The sequence below is a fragment of the Monodelphis domestica genome, chromosome 6, assembly GCF_027887165.1.
Source record: "Monodelphis domestica isolate mMonDom1 chromosome 6, mMonDom1.pri, whole genome shotgun sequence".
NCBI classification, from domain to species: domain Eukaryota; kingdom Metazoa; phylum Chordata; class Mammalia; order Didelphimorphia; family Didelphidae; genus Monodelphis; species Monodelphis domestica.
Window position 1 is genome coordinate 262,054,286 of NC_077232.1, and position 12,048 is coordinate 262,066,333.

The window sequence follows — 12,048 nt, forward strand, 5'->3', positions numbered from 1 at the left end:
CAGGTGAAGTCAATGAAATTACCAGAACAGTCAAAAGGTATCCTTTTAAACAGCCCATTGCTTAAAAGTCTGTTTGAAAAGTCTGTTTCTTCTCCTTTCCCTTTTCTCTCTCCCCTGCTCTGATACCTCCTCCTGCCCCAGTCCATGTGGAGCCCAGGCCTCCCACCTGGAGTCAATACCCATACCACCCCCGTCCACTTGGAGGCTTAGCCTAAGGGAAAATTGCCCATTCTCCTTTCCCTCTCCTCTCTCCCCTCTGCCCATGTGGCCAATATTGTTACCAGCTGGTCGAAATGAGTCCTGAGCGATCTGCTCCAAGGATCTGGGTGATGAGCTGTCTGGGTCTGAGGCCAGATGGGTGAGAGACAGACCGCCGGGGTGGGCAGGGCAGGGGCCAGAGCCGGAGTGCAGACAAACAGGGCCGGGAGCTTGGGCACCAGGTGAGAGGCCATGAACAGAAGCAGGAGAAGCAGGCAGGCAGAACTTAGCAGCCAGGGGCCAGGTGTGCAGCAAATGCAACAGGTCTGGATGGGGGCTGAAAGCCTGCAGGCAAAAGCGACTGAGCTATCTAATGGCTGGAACTGAATGAGCAGCAGCTTTGCAAGGGTAGAAAAACAAAAACTTGGCCAGAGAGATGTGGCTCAAATTAAAAGCTGAACTAAAGATCAGAAAGAAATCAGAAGATTGAGAGTTTTTTTTCCCATTAGGTCGCCAAACTCAAGGGAACACAATCAGAAGACTGCAAGAGGAAACTGGGGGCAAAATATCAGTATTGGGAAAAGGTTCCATGAGAGACAAAGCGAAGGAGGAAGAACTTCACAAAGGAGGGGACCCTAAGTATGCCCATTTAAACATGGACCTGCATGTGTTCATTGAAGTTTTTGGGCCCCCTTGTGAGACTTATACCCTCATGGCTCATGCTATGGAAGAGGTTAAGAAGTTCCTTGTGCCAGATATGATAGATGATATCTGCCAGGAACAGTTTCTCGAATTATCTTATCTGAATGGTGTACCTGAGCCTAATTGTGGGTGTGGGGTACCAGTAAGAGAAAGGGGAGCAGCTCCTCCACCTCCACCTGTTCCCAGGTGCCACATTTTAAGAGGGACATTGAAAAGCTGGAGTGTGTCCAGAGGAGGGCAACCAGGATGGGGCCGTGGTGTTGGGCCTCCCCGGGTTGCCCTGGTCCATGGTGCTCTGGTGAGAGGGGCCATCACTAGAGGTGCCAGTGTGGCCCTTGGGGTGCCTCCCCCTCCAGCAGTAAGGGGAGCCTCTGCTCCAAGAGCCCGAGCCACAGGCATCCAGAGAATACCTCTTCCTCCACCCCCAGCACCAGAGACTTACGAAGAATATGGATATGATGATACCTATGCTGAGCAGAGTTATGAAAGATATGAAGGCTATTATAGCCAGGGCCAAGGGGACTCGGAGTATTATGACTATGGACATGGAAAGGCACAAGATTCTTATGAAGCTTATGGTCAAGACAACTGGAATGGGACAAGGCCCTCCCTGAAGGCCCCTCCAGCTAGGCCAGTGAAGGGGTCATACAGAGAGCACCCATATGGACGTTATTAAAACAAACATGAGGGGAAATTATCAGTTATGAGCAAAGTTGTTACTGCTTTCTTGTATCTCCCAGGATTCCTGTTGCTTTACCCACAACAGACAAGTAATTGTCTAAATGTTTTTCTTCATGATTCCCTTCTCCCCTCCTTCCTCCATCCTCACCCTGCATTCTGGCTTCTGTGTGTAGTATTTTAAAATTAGTTAAAATAGATTTAGGAATATGGGGAGACTGAGGCAGGTAGAAATTAGTTTCTCTCTGCAAGGAGTATTATATTTTTTTTAGAGATTTATTAAAGGTTAAAGATTAAAGAAAATACAGAATAAGAAAAAACACGTGCCCAGGCCAGAGGCCTAGGCCAGATAACCTCATATCACAGAAGAGATGCATCTGCTCCAAAATGGAAGTCCAAAAGAGCCCCCAAAAACCTTTGCCACCAGCTTAAATCCTTCCTTGATCTCGGCCCACCTCAGAATTCCCGTGAGATTACAAAGCATTTTGGGGAAGTGGAGCAAAGGCTTGTGGGGATTGTAGTCCTGTATTTGTGTATATTTTTTACATTAGAACTTTATGAAAGATTAGGGGTTGATAATGACTTTATAGAGAAGTTGAATTACATGACTTGTACTGATACAGATTTTGAATGGGAAGGTGGATATCAAGGAACATATTAAAGAAGTGGAGGAGGAGAGATAGATATACAATTTCACTTCTATTCTCTAACTTTGACGAATACTATTCATGCTGAAACCAAGATATGAATATTCAAAACTCAAAACCTCAGAGATCGAAAGGACATCAACCCTTGTTATGGTGAAATAAAAATCCTGAGACTAATAAAGTCAGTGATTTGTTGAAGAAGACATAAAATTGTGAAACAAATCTGTTCTGAAACTCTTGGTCAGCCCAAGGGCCTAGAACTGTGATTTCTATATAGTTAACATACTATTAAAGAAATCAAAAACAAAATGATTGAGTTCCTTAATCATGAAGAGTATCAGAAGATACTGAGATAAGAGGCAGAGGGGCAATCTTTCCTCAAATCAGGACAAAGTGAAGCTACACATGCTACTTTAAATGTAACATTACATAATGAACCGGAGGGACTCCATGTGAACTGGAAGGACCTCCAGGAATTGATGCAGAGTGAAAGGAACAGAATCAGGAGAACATTGTACACAGAGACTGATACAATCGAACATAATGAACTTCTCTACTAGTAGCAGTGCAATGACCCAGGACAATTCTGAATTGTTTATGAGAAAGAACATTATCCATGTCCAGAGAAATAACTGTGGGAGTAGAAACACAAAAGAAAAACAACTGCTTGATCACATGGTTTGATGTAGACATGATTTTAGAGGTAAACTCTAAGGGATTACTACCCTAGTGCAAATATTAATAATATAAAAATAGGTCTTGATCAATGACACATGTAAAACCTAGTGAAATTGCTCTTTGGCTATGGTAGGGAGTGGGAGAAAGGGAGGGAAAGAACATGAATCAGGCAACCATGGAAAAAAAAATTTCTTAATCAATTAAATAAAATTTAAAAAATAAAAATAAATAAATAAATAAATAAATAAATAAATAAATGTAACATTACAACCTTTGATACTGGGATCCTCAGCCTCCAGGATATTATTATGGATATTATGGATAAATGTATAGAATGCTAGTCTACCTTAAAAGATATCAAAAGGATGAAATGAAAGGAGCATCTAGTCACTGAAAATAAACAAGAAGTTATATTGATATGAAGAATCACAAAGAATATAAGCAGAGACACATTTATTCCCTAAAGAGACAAACATTCTCTAAATAGACTATAAAGGTCAACTAATTCAGGCTACAAGTCAAAATTCCTAACGAGCTCACAGTGGACTGATTTGAGAGGGGATATTTATATGTCACCTCGGTAATCAAGAAAATAAAGCCATACCATGAAACAAAAAAAGCAAAGTAATACAGTAATGATCATCAAAATTAAGTAACATCACCTCCTTGTAACCATGCAATCCATTACCAATATCCATTTAATCAGTACATTCTGTCTTGAATCCCAGATATCCCATGTACTCATCAGGTCCCTAGATACATTTTCTCTTATATGTTCTGGAATAGGTCTCATTCTCAGGGTAGCTCTGAATGGGGCTTCTCCAGTTCCAAATCACTTGTAGAGATACCTAGGTAATTTGACTAAAATATACCAGTAACAACAATTCAATATAATTTAGTAAGATATTCTAAATTTACTTTCCAAGTAAGTAGTTCATATGGTGAAGACTAACTATTAATAATAGTTATAAGGAGAGCAACAAATTAGAAAACCATCATTCACCTGAAACTTCAGAGAATTTAAGTAACATACCATTTGTTCTATGTTTATCTAACTCTGTATATGATATGAACAATGTAAATCTATAGACTTGTAAAGGGTGAAATTATGGTTGGACTGAATATATAAGAGTAAGATTGTCAAGAAATATATTACTCAAGTCAGAATAACAAAGGGAGAAAGAATGAAAGTAAGAAAATCAGAGAGATAATAGGGTAAGATACCTAGCCTAACACACTGAATATTTTGCTCCAGCCTCTGGCTCAACCCAGACAGGGCTAATTAGTCATCAGCTGGAGGAGTTTCAGCTTTGAGCCAAGGGCTCTGTGATGAATAAAGCAAGGGTTTCAGTCACAAAGACTATCCCGGGAGGGGAGGTCTCTCCTATTGCTAGTTCCTTCAGAAAATTCAGGAAAGGGAGAGATTTAAGAACAGTCTCACCAAGTCCAAGGTCTCAGGTCCATGAAGTAGATTCTTCAACAGCTTCCAACTCCAACTCAGAACTCCAAAGAATGAAGAACTACTCTCTCAGGAAGTTGTAACTCTTTTTAAAGACACTTCTTTGTATCACTTCCTGTGCCTTCCTCTACTTTTACATGGACCAATTATAGTCTACAGTTTTGCTTAGAACTTCCCAGGGGGCAATCAGTGGGTTCTGATTTGTCACCACATGGGTCACAGACCTCCCCCACTTGAGGATAAATGGTATGTATATACTTCTGGTGATTAAATTTAAAAATGGGCAGGGGAGACTTAATCCTATCTTTACAGGCTGAAGGAACAGGATCTGACTTGGAAAATGAGCCCTTCTGTTTCTTAAAATTATCAGACATGCTTCCAAATAGGTAAATGATTTACTTTCATTACAATAATCAGTGTAATTTTATATGTAAAATCTTTAATCTGATTTGGAGAATTTAATACTAAAATATACTAAAGGTCTGTATATCCCATTAGAGATATTTGAAAACCACAGGGAAATTCTAGTTCCTAAAGAAAATAGTTTGATCCTGTTGCTTTCTCAAGATTTAATATTGTATTTAATTACAAGATGTTAAATCTCCCTTTTATGAGAATATTATCCTCATATCAGCCTGAACAAAATGAAGAACTTCCAGGATCTAATCTTATAAATGTGTGTAAAGGGAATTCCATCCTTTCCCTTTTCTGGGGTTGTCAATCTACTTCACACACCATTTGTGTGCCTGCTTTGCCTGACATGCAGGCAGGGAGAATAAAAGAGTGGTACGGGAGGTACAGGGGTCTCTAATTCCCTGGATGGTGAACTATGAGGCTGATGGAGAGTCATATGGGAGGATCAACATGTGGTCAGACTTAGAATAGAAAAATAGGCTTTAAAACTCTACCTATATCCTTTATTTATTTCAAGTGATTATCAATAAACTCTATGGAAACTATAAATATGGTGTTTTTTATTTAACTTTAACAACTGAATATATAGCTATTAGCAGGAGGATGGCAATCCAAAGAAGTTATTTACTCAGGTTCTTAGGATATGATATTGGACACAACTTACATTAGGATAGCAACATTTTTCTACTTGCATCCTAATATAGTCACTCAGATGTTTGGACCCTACTGTTAGGGTCCAAGTGGACAACCACTCAAGGAGCACATGGAAACAATGCAATTCAGGCAAGGGGAAATCTTTATTACTAGCGTGCTAGGGGAAACTCAGCAAAGAGAGTTCTGGGGAAGCATAGTCAGAGTGGAGTTTATATAGGTTAAAGCAGTCACAGTTAAGTTACTTGATGGGAAACACCTGGAACATTCTGTTAGTTAATGATCTTGGCTAGGTTGGCAGATCGACATAACAGGTGGACGATGTTGGACAGACAAAAAAGGACGTGAAAGGTGAGTGACTATTGGCATACCCAGGAGCCCCATAGTTCCTGGGGCTTTGCATGGAACATTCTGTTGTCTCATACAGAGTGAGAGTCAGTTGATTATTACTACATACCATTCCCCACTTCTGGTTGTTCACAATGAGGAATTTTCCTTATGGCTATATCATTATTACATAGCTTAGGGGGTTGGTACTGTGGCCTTAGTACCATGAGCTTGACAGTGTTAATGTGATCCTTCACAAACTGAACCAAGCCGTTAAGCATACAGGGCCCAAAGGTCAGCAGAAGGACAAGAATCACCAAGGGTCCCAGGAGGGTGGAGATGAGTGTAGTGAGCCATGGGGAAGACTGAAATAGCTGCTGGTACCATGGCTGGCCTGTTGCCCAAAGCCTCTCATTGGAATCTAGGCTCCTTCTAAGTTTGGCCACTGATTCTCTGACTATGCCAATATGGTCTGTGTAGAAGCAACACTCCTCCCAAAGGGCAGCACAGAGACCAGCCTATTGGAGGAATAGAAGATCTAGCCCTCTCCAATTAAGATCTTTGAGTCTAAGGAGCCTTTAGCTACACAGGCTGTCAAACCTGAGGACACACACAACCATTGGGCTCCTTCAGGTGGGAGAAGGCATTTACTGTTGCTAGGAGTCATGAGGATATAAGGGAGCAGAAGAGTTTCCCTGACAATAGTCTGCCCAAGTTTCTGGGGTTACAATGCCCATGTCATCTCCCCCTCTCCAAATATCTAGGGGAAAGGGGGCGATGGTCTCAGTATTCTGTAGCTTCTTCAGAGCTGAGAATGGTTGTAGAGCTATCCCTGCCTATTGTTAGGAGAGAGACGTATTGACTATAGGCAATTTCCAGGGCTTAAGGCTGGAATAGTTGCCAAGGTTACAAATGCAAAGTTCACATCTCCCAGAGGGGAGTGGCCAAAACTTGAACAGGGAAGAAAAGGCTGCAGATACAGGGTCTTTAGGGGCATGTCCTCATTGAATGCCTGGTGGGGACCTGCTTGGAGATCTGAAAGATGTCCAGCAACTGCTTCCCCCAATTGGCAGACAGGTCACAAGGGGCAAGTCAACCCCTAAGATAGAAGTGTGGAAACCAGGACTGGGGCAAAAACTAGAACACCAGATAAAAACAAAGACAATGAGTACAATAGCAATTGGTATTACACATTTGCATTTGGATATCTTAGCCAACAGACTCCATCTTCAGAAATCTTCTGACTGGAATAGATCCCGTTAGGAAATAAGATTCCTGAGTGTTTGCAGAGTTGGTATGTGGTGTTTCTGTTAAAGAATATCCTTTTGCAAAGTACACATTAACTATAAACATCGATAAAATATTTTACAAATGAATTTCTTTACCTCAGATTCTTGGGGAATTAAAGCTTTGAGCTGTATTTCCAAGCTCAAGATCCAAACTTCAACTATGGTAAATTAAGGCTACAAAAACAAGCCATCTGTGAATAAACTTCACCTACTCTTCAAAGAGTGTTCCCTAACAATTTAAGAATTTTCAATTATTAACCTAATAGGTTGTTTGAGGAAATGGAAACTTTAATTTTACAATTTGCATTATGTGTTGATTATGGAAATTTGCCACAAAGGAAAGGCAGGGAAAACATTTCCTCATGTCCCAAGTATGCTTTGAAAGGAAAAAAATCAGTCTTTTAGGATCCACTCTTAAGAAAAAATATTTGCAGGGAGAAAATTCATTGAAACAGTTTCAACATACTGCCCCTTTAACTGGGGAAATTGTGCTGAGCTAACCTGCTGCAATTAGACATCTGATTGGCTAAGTTGACTTTCTTGTTCCCTAGCTTTCTCTGAACTCTACATGCTGATCCATCTAACTTGTCTCTCTTCTTGATGGTGATTTCTAACAAAATGATCTTCTAATATCTGGACAAAACTATCTGCTCCCAATTGGGGTTGGAGGTGAGCTGTCCCTGAGGCTGACTGGGTTTCTCAAGGAAGGAACTTTTAAATCCCCTCCTATTCAGATTCTCTCTCCTGCTTGGAGGCTTGCTACTAGGAGCAGCACAGCCCCTCCCCCCCCTTACCCTGCCCCGTTGAGATAGGGGTGGAGGGAGTGGGGGAATCACAACTATATTGCCCATCTTACTGTCACTCCCAATTTATGGGCACAGGCTTTGAAGTCCAGATAATGACTCAGAACCATGTCCAGGGGGACTGACTGATTCTAGCCCCTTTCAGGCCAGATAAGTGTTACACAAAAGATAGACAGACAGACAAAAAGACAAACAAAGATTCCTTTTTGTAGAACCACACAAAATTTGAATTGGTACTAGAGCTTGCTCAGGGCTCCAGCCTGCCCTTCCTGGTGTCCATCTAAAAAGATCCAATGTTCCTTTACTTGTCCTGTGCCCGTAGTGCACCCACCACAGGGCTTCCTGGAATCTAAATTCCGCCAGGGACTCTATCCCTGGACTCCCCCTTATCTCATGGGGGACAGAAGGCCTCCAACATTCTGAAGTTCTGTATGTCTGTCTCCAAGCTTTCATAGGACTTCCTTCCCACCCATCTTAATGGACTCACTTGCTGATTTTCCCAACCTGGTCCCTCGCAGGAAACAGGAACTGAGATAGTCGCCAGTCCTCACTCAGAAACAGGTGAGAAATCGGATTCTGATCCAGGGGCTTGACATAGGACAATGTCACCTATAACGCGGGAGTAGGGGAATCTCCTGTCCACTAAGCCGTATGCTTTTCTGGAGTCCGATATTCCCCCATAAACAATCACACAACCAATCACACTGCACAGACACACTGCTCACCTCTGGAGAGTCCCCACGAAATCTGGGAGAGAAATTCCCTTGTCCCTGTGGTCATCAAGGGGTCGTATCCATCCCGGGTGAGCCCCCATATGTTAGAGTCCAAGTGGACAACCACCCAAGGAGCACACAGAGACAATGCAATTCAGGCAAGGGAAAGTCTTTATTACTAGCGCAGCTAGGGGAAACTCAGCAAAGAGAGTTCTGGGGAAGCATAGTCAGAGTGGAGTTTATATAGGTTAAAGCAGTCACAGTTAAGTTACTTGATAGAAGACACCTGGAACATTCTGTTAGTTAATGATCTTGGCTAAGTTGGCAGATAGACATAACAGGTGGGCGATGTTGGACAGACAAGAAAGGACGTGAAAGGTGAGTGATTATTGGCATACCCAGGAGCCCTGTAGTTCCTGGGGCTTTGCATGGAACATTCAGTTGCGGAATGTTCTGTTGTTCCATACAGAGTGATGGTTGGTTGATTATTTACTACATGACACTACTAATTAATAGAATTAGCATTGTAACAACAAAAACTTTTACAGTTCACATACCCTGATTATAAAAATCTGCTATGAAAGGAAAAATGAGGGGCAGAGTTATAACATTATGAAGACTGTCCCTTTAAAAGTATAGAGTAACCTTACACAAACCATAGTAGAGGGAAAACTCAACTCTGCCTGATTCAGGCTCATGCAATATTTGACAGCTAATTGTGTGACAAAGTACCGTGTTATTCAAACAGTATTAAAATCCAGGGTCAAAAATAGTCAGGTAGAAAACTTTCCAACTCAGAAAAAATAGCATAATAGGGAAACTGAGTCAAGAAGGTTCTACATTTCCTAAATAAAGTCTTCCATACTCTGAACTTTCTCAGAGATACCTATCAGTATCAGTTCTCAGATTATACTCCTGTTGAGCAACACGTAAACTTGCTCTTCAACATTGTACTTTTGGCTTGATAACAGCTTAGACAATCATATTAACATAAGAAACTCAGAATAATTTAAATTACCCTTCCAAAAGATTTTACCTCACATAGCAAAATTTCACTAATCATGATTTAGGGCTGTGATTATTGTTTTTCTCATATTGCAATAACAGTTAATAACAATGAGCAAATAGAGGGACATTTCATTTATCCTTCATTTATAAATTAAGAATAATCAGTCTGGATTGGAGAGAACTTCCGGGTAATCATGGCTGCAATTTAGACGCCACATGCTTCCTCTCCCCAGCACCAAACAAAATAGACTACATCAAAGGAGCATAAAAGTCACCTTTGGTGGAATAGGACTCCCCAGTACCCCACAGAGGCGAAGGTACGTGGGGTTTGAACATCTCCGCACTATAATAAGAAGGAAGAAAAGCTTGCACAAAAACGTGAACTGAGCCATCCTTCCCCCCCCACACAAACACCTCCTCCACCAAACCAGAGTGAGCTACCTGAGCGCACACTGGGACCGCGAGTGAGTGGGGAACATCTCTGTGGGGGGGGGCACTCCAGGGTCCTTGGGATCTGGAGACTGCCAGGAAAAAACGTCTCAGGGCAGTTTCACGGGAGAACCCGGCTCTGAGCACAGGGTCCATGGAGCCGTACTCGGGGAGGTTGCGCTGAACATCTGGGTGGAGCTAAACACCAGGGGTGGACCACACGCTGATTATCTGGGAGCAGCTGAACACCTGGGCAGTTTGGCTGTGATCAGGACCCCAGCGCTATAAGAAACCTCGGAGTCTGGGAAGAACTAATCTGAGGCAACCTAAATTCACAGAAAAACTGCCCATATCACCCAGACCCCAGACCAAAAAGGAAAGGGGAATAAAACCACCAAAGGGATAGCTCAAATGGCCCAAAATCAAGCCTCTAGGAAGAAAGGGAAAAAGGTGACTATTGAAAACTTTAATGGTGGAAGTACCCAAGGAAAAGAAGAGAATGAGGAGGAAATCCAAAAAAAAAAAATCAGAACATGCCTCCCAAAATGGAAACTATCAACAAGCTCTGGAAGATCTCAAACTGGAACTTATCCAAAAGATGGAAACCTGGAAAGAAAAATGGGAGAAAGAGATCAGCAGTCTGACAGATAAGACTACTCAATTGGAAAAAGTGCTCAAAGCATTCAATAGAAGGGCAGACAAAGCTGAAAAGCAAAACCAGTCCCTAACGACCAGAATTAAGCAACTCGAAGAAAGTGAGATCATAAAACAGCAAGAATCAACAAAGCAAATCCAAAAAATTAATGAATTAGAAGAAAACAAAATATCTCACTGAGAAGGTCACAGATCTGGAAAACAGAGGGAGAAGAGAAAACCTCCGAATTATCGGTCTCCCAGAAAAACCAGAGATAAACAATAAACTCGATATTATTCTACAGGAGTTTATAAAAGAAAATTGCCCCCACATTCTAGATCAAGGGGGCAAAATAGAAATAGAAAGGGTTCAAAGAACACCCTCTATACTAAATCCCCAAAAGACAACCCCTAGGAATGTAATTGCCAAATTCAAGAGCTTCCAAGAAAAGGAGAAAATGCTACAAGAAGCCAAGAAGAAGAGCTTCAGATATAAGGGGGCTCCCATAAGGATCACACACGACTTAGCGGCTAACACACTAAGAGACCGCAAAGCATGGAACACGCTATTTAGAAAGGCAAGAGAGCTGGGTCTTCAACCAAGAATCAACTACCAAGCAAAACTGACTATATACTTCCAGGGGAAAGTATGGGCATTCAACAAAATAGAAGATTTCCAAGCATTTGCTAAGAAAAGACCAGAGCTCTGTGGAAAGTTTGATATCCAATCACAGAAAGCAAGAGAAACATGAAAAGATAAATATGAAAGAAAGGGAAAAGGAGATAAATCTTATCTTTTTCTTTAAGTCAAACTCTCTTCTATAAGGACTACATTTACATCAAATTATATATATTAATATGTGGGGAAAATGTTTTGTGTAACTCTCAAAAATTGTAGCATCATAAGAGTGATTAGAGGAAACATGCATAGTGAAAGATTGGGGCATCAAGAAGATTTGGGGAAAGAGGGGGCAAAGAAAGGAAAAGGGAAGGGGGGAACCGTCGATAATACTAAGATTTACTTCAAGAAATAGGGGGGGGGGGACTTAATAGAATAATCTTTCCCATATAAAGATACACATGAGAAGGGGAGGGGAAGAACTCTCATATGAGAAGGAGAGGAAGAGAGAGTGAAGTGGAATTACTTAAACCTTACTCTCAGTGAAATCAAATCTGAGAGGGAAGAACATCTAGATCCAGTGGGATCCTGAATTCCATCTTATCCATTAGGGCAAGGAAGAAAGGAAAATTAAGGAGGGGGAAGGGGGAAGGGAGTATAAAAAGGGAGGGAAGGAGAGGGGGGAGGGGAAGGGAGCATAAAAAGGGAGGGGCTAGAAAGGGAAGCATCTCAAGGAAGGGGACTAGGGGGACTGACCTAAAGTAAATCACTGTTTCAAAAGGAGATAGCTAAAGAAGAAA

General features: G+C 41.6%; 1 protein-coding gene across 1 annotated transcript; it reads left to right on the forward strand.

The window, feature by feature from the left end:
- The first annotated feature begins 699 nt into the window (after nucleotides 1–699).
- LOC100014943 (KH domain-containing, RNA-binding, signal transduction-associated protein 1-like) lies at nucleotides 700–1,765 on the forward strand. The gene has a single exon (XM_056803848.1). The coding sequence runs from the start codon at nucleotides 788–790 to the stop codon at nucleotides 1,574–1,576; it is 789 nt and encodes a 262-aa protein (XP_056659826.1). The 5' UTR covers nucleotides 700–787; the 3' UTR covers nucleotides 1,577–1,765.
- Nucleotides 1,766–12,048: the final 10,283 nt, after the last annotated feature.

Excerpts from the sequence above, each read along its gene's own strand:
- LOC100014943 (XM_056803848.1), top strand. The coding sequence starts at position 788 with ATGAGAGACAAAGCGAAGGAGGAAGAACTTCACAAAGGAGGGGACCCT.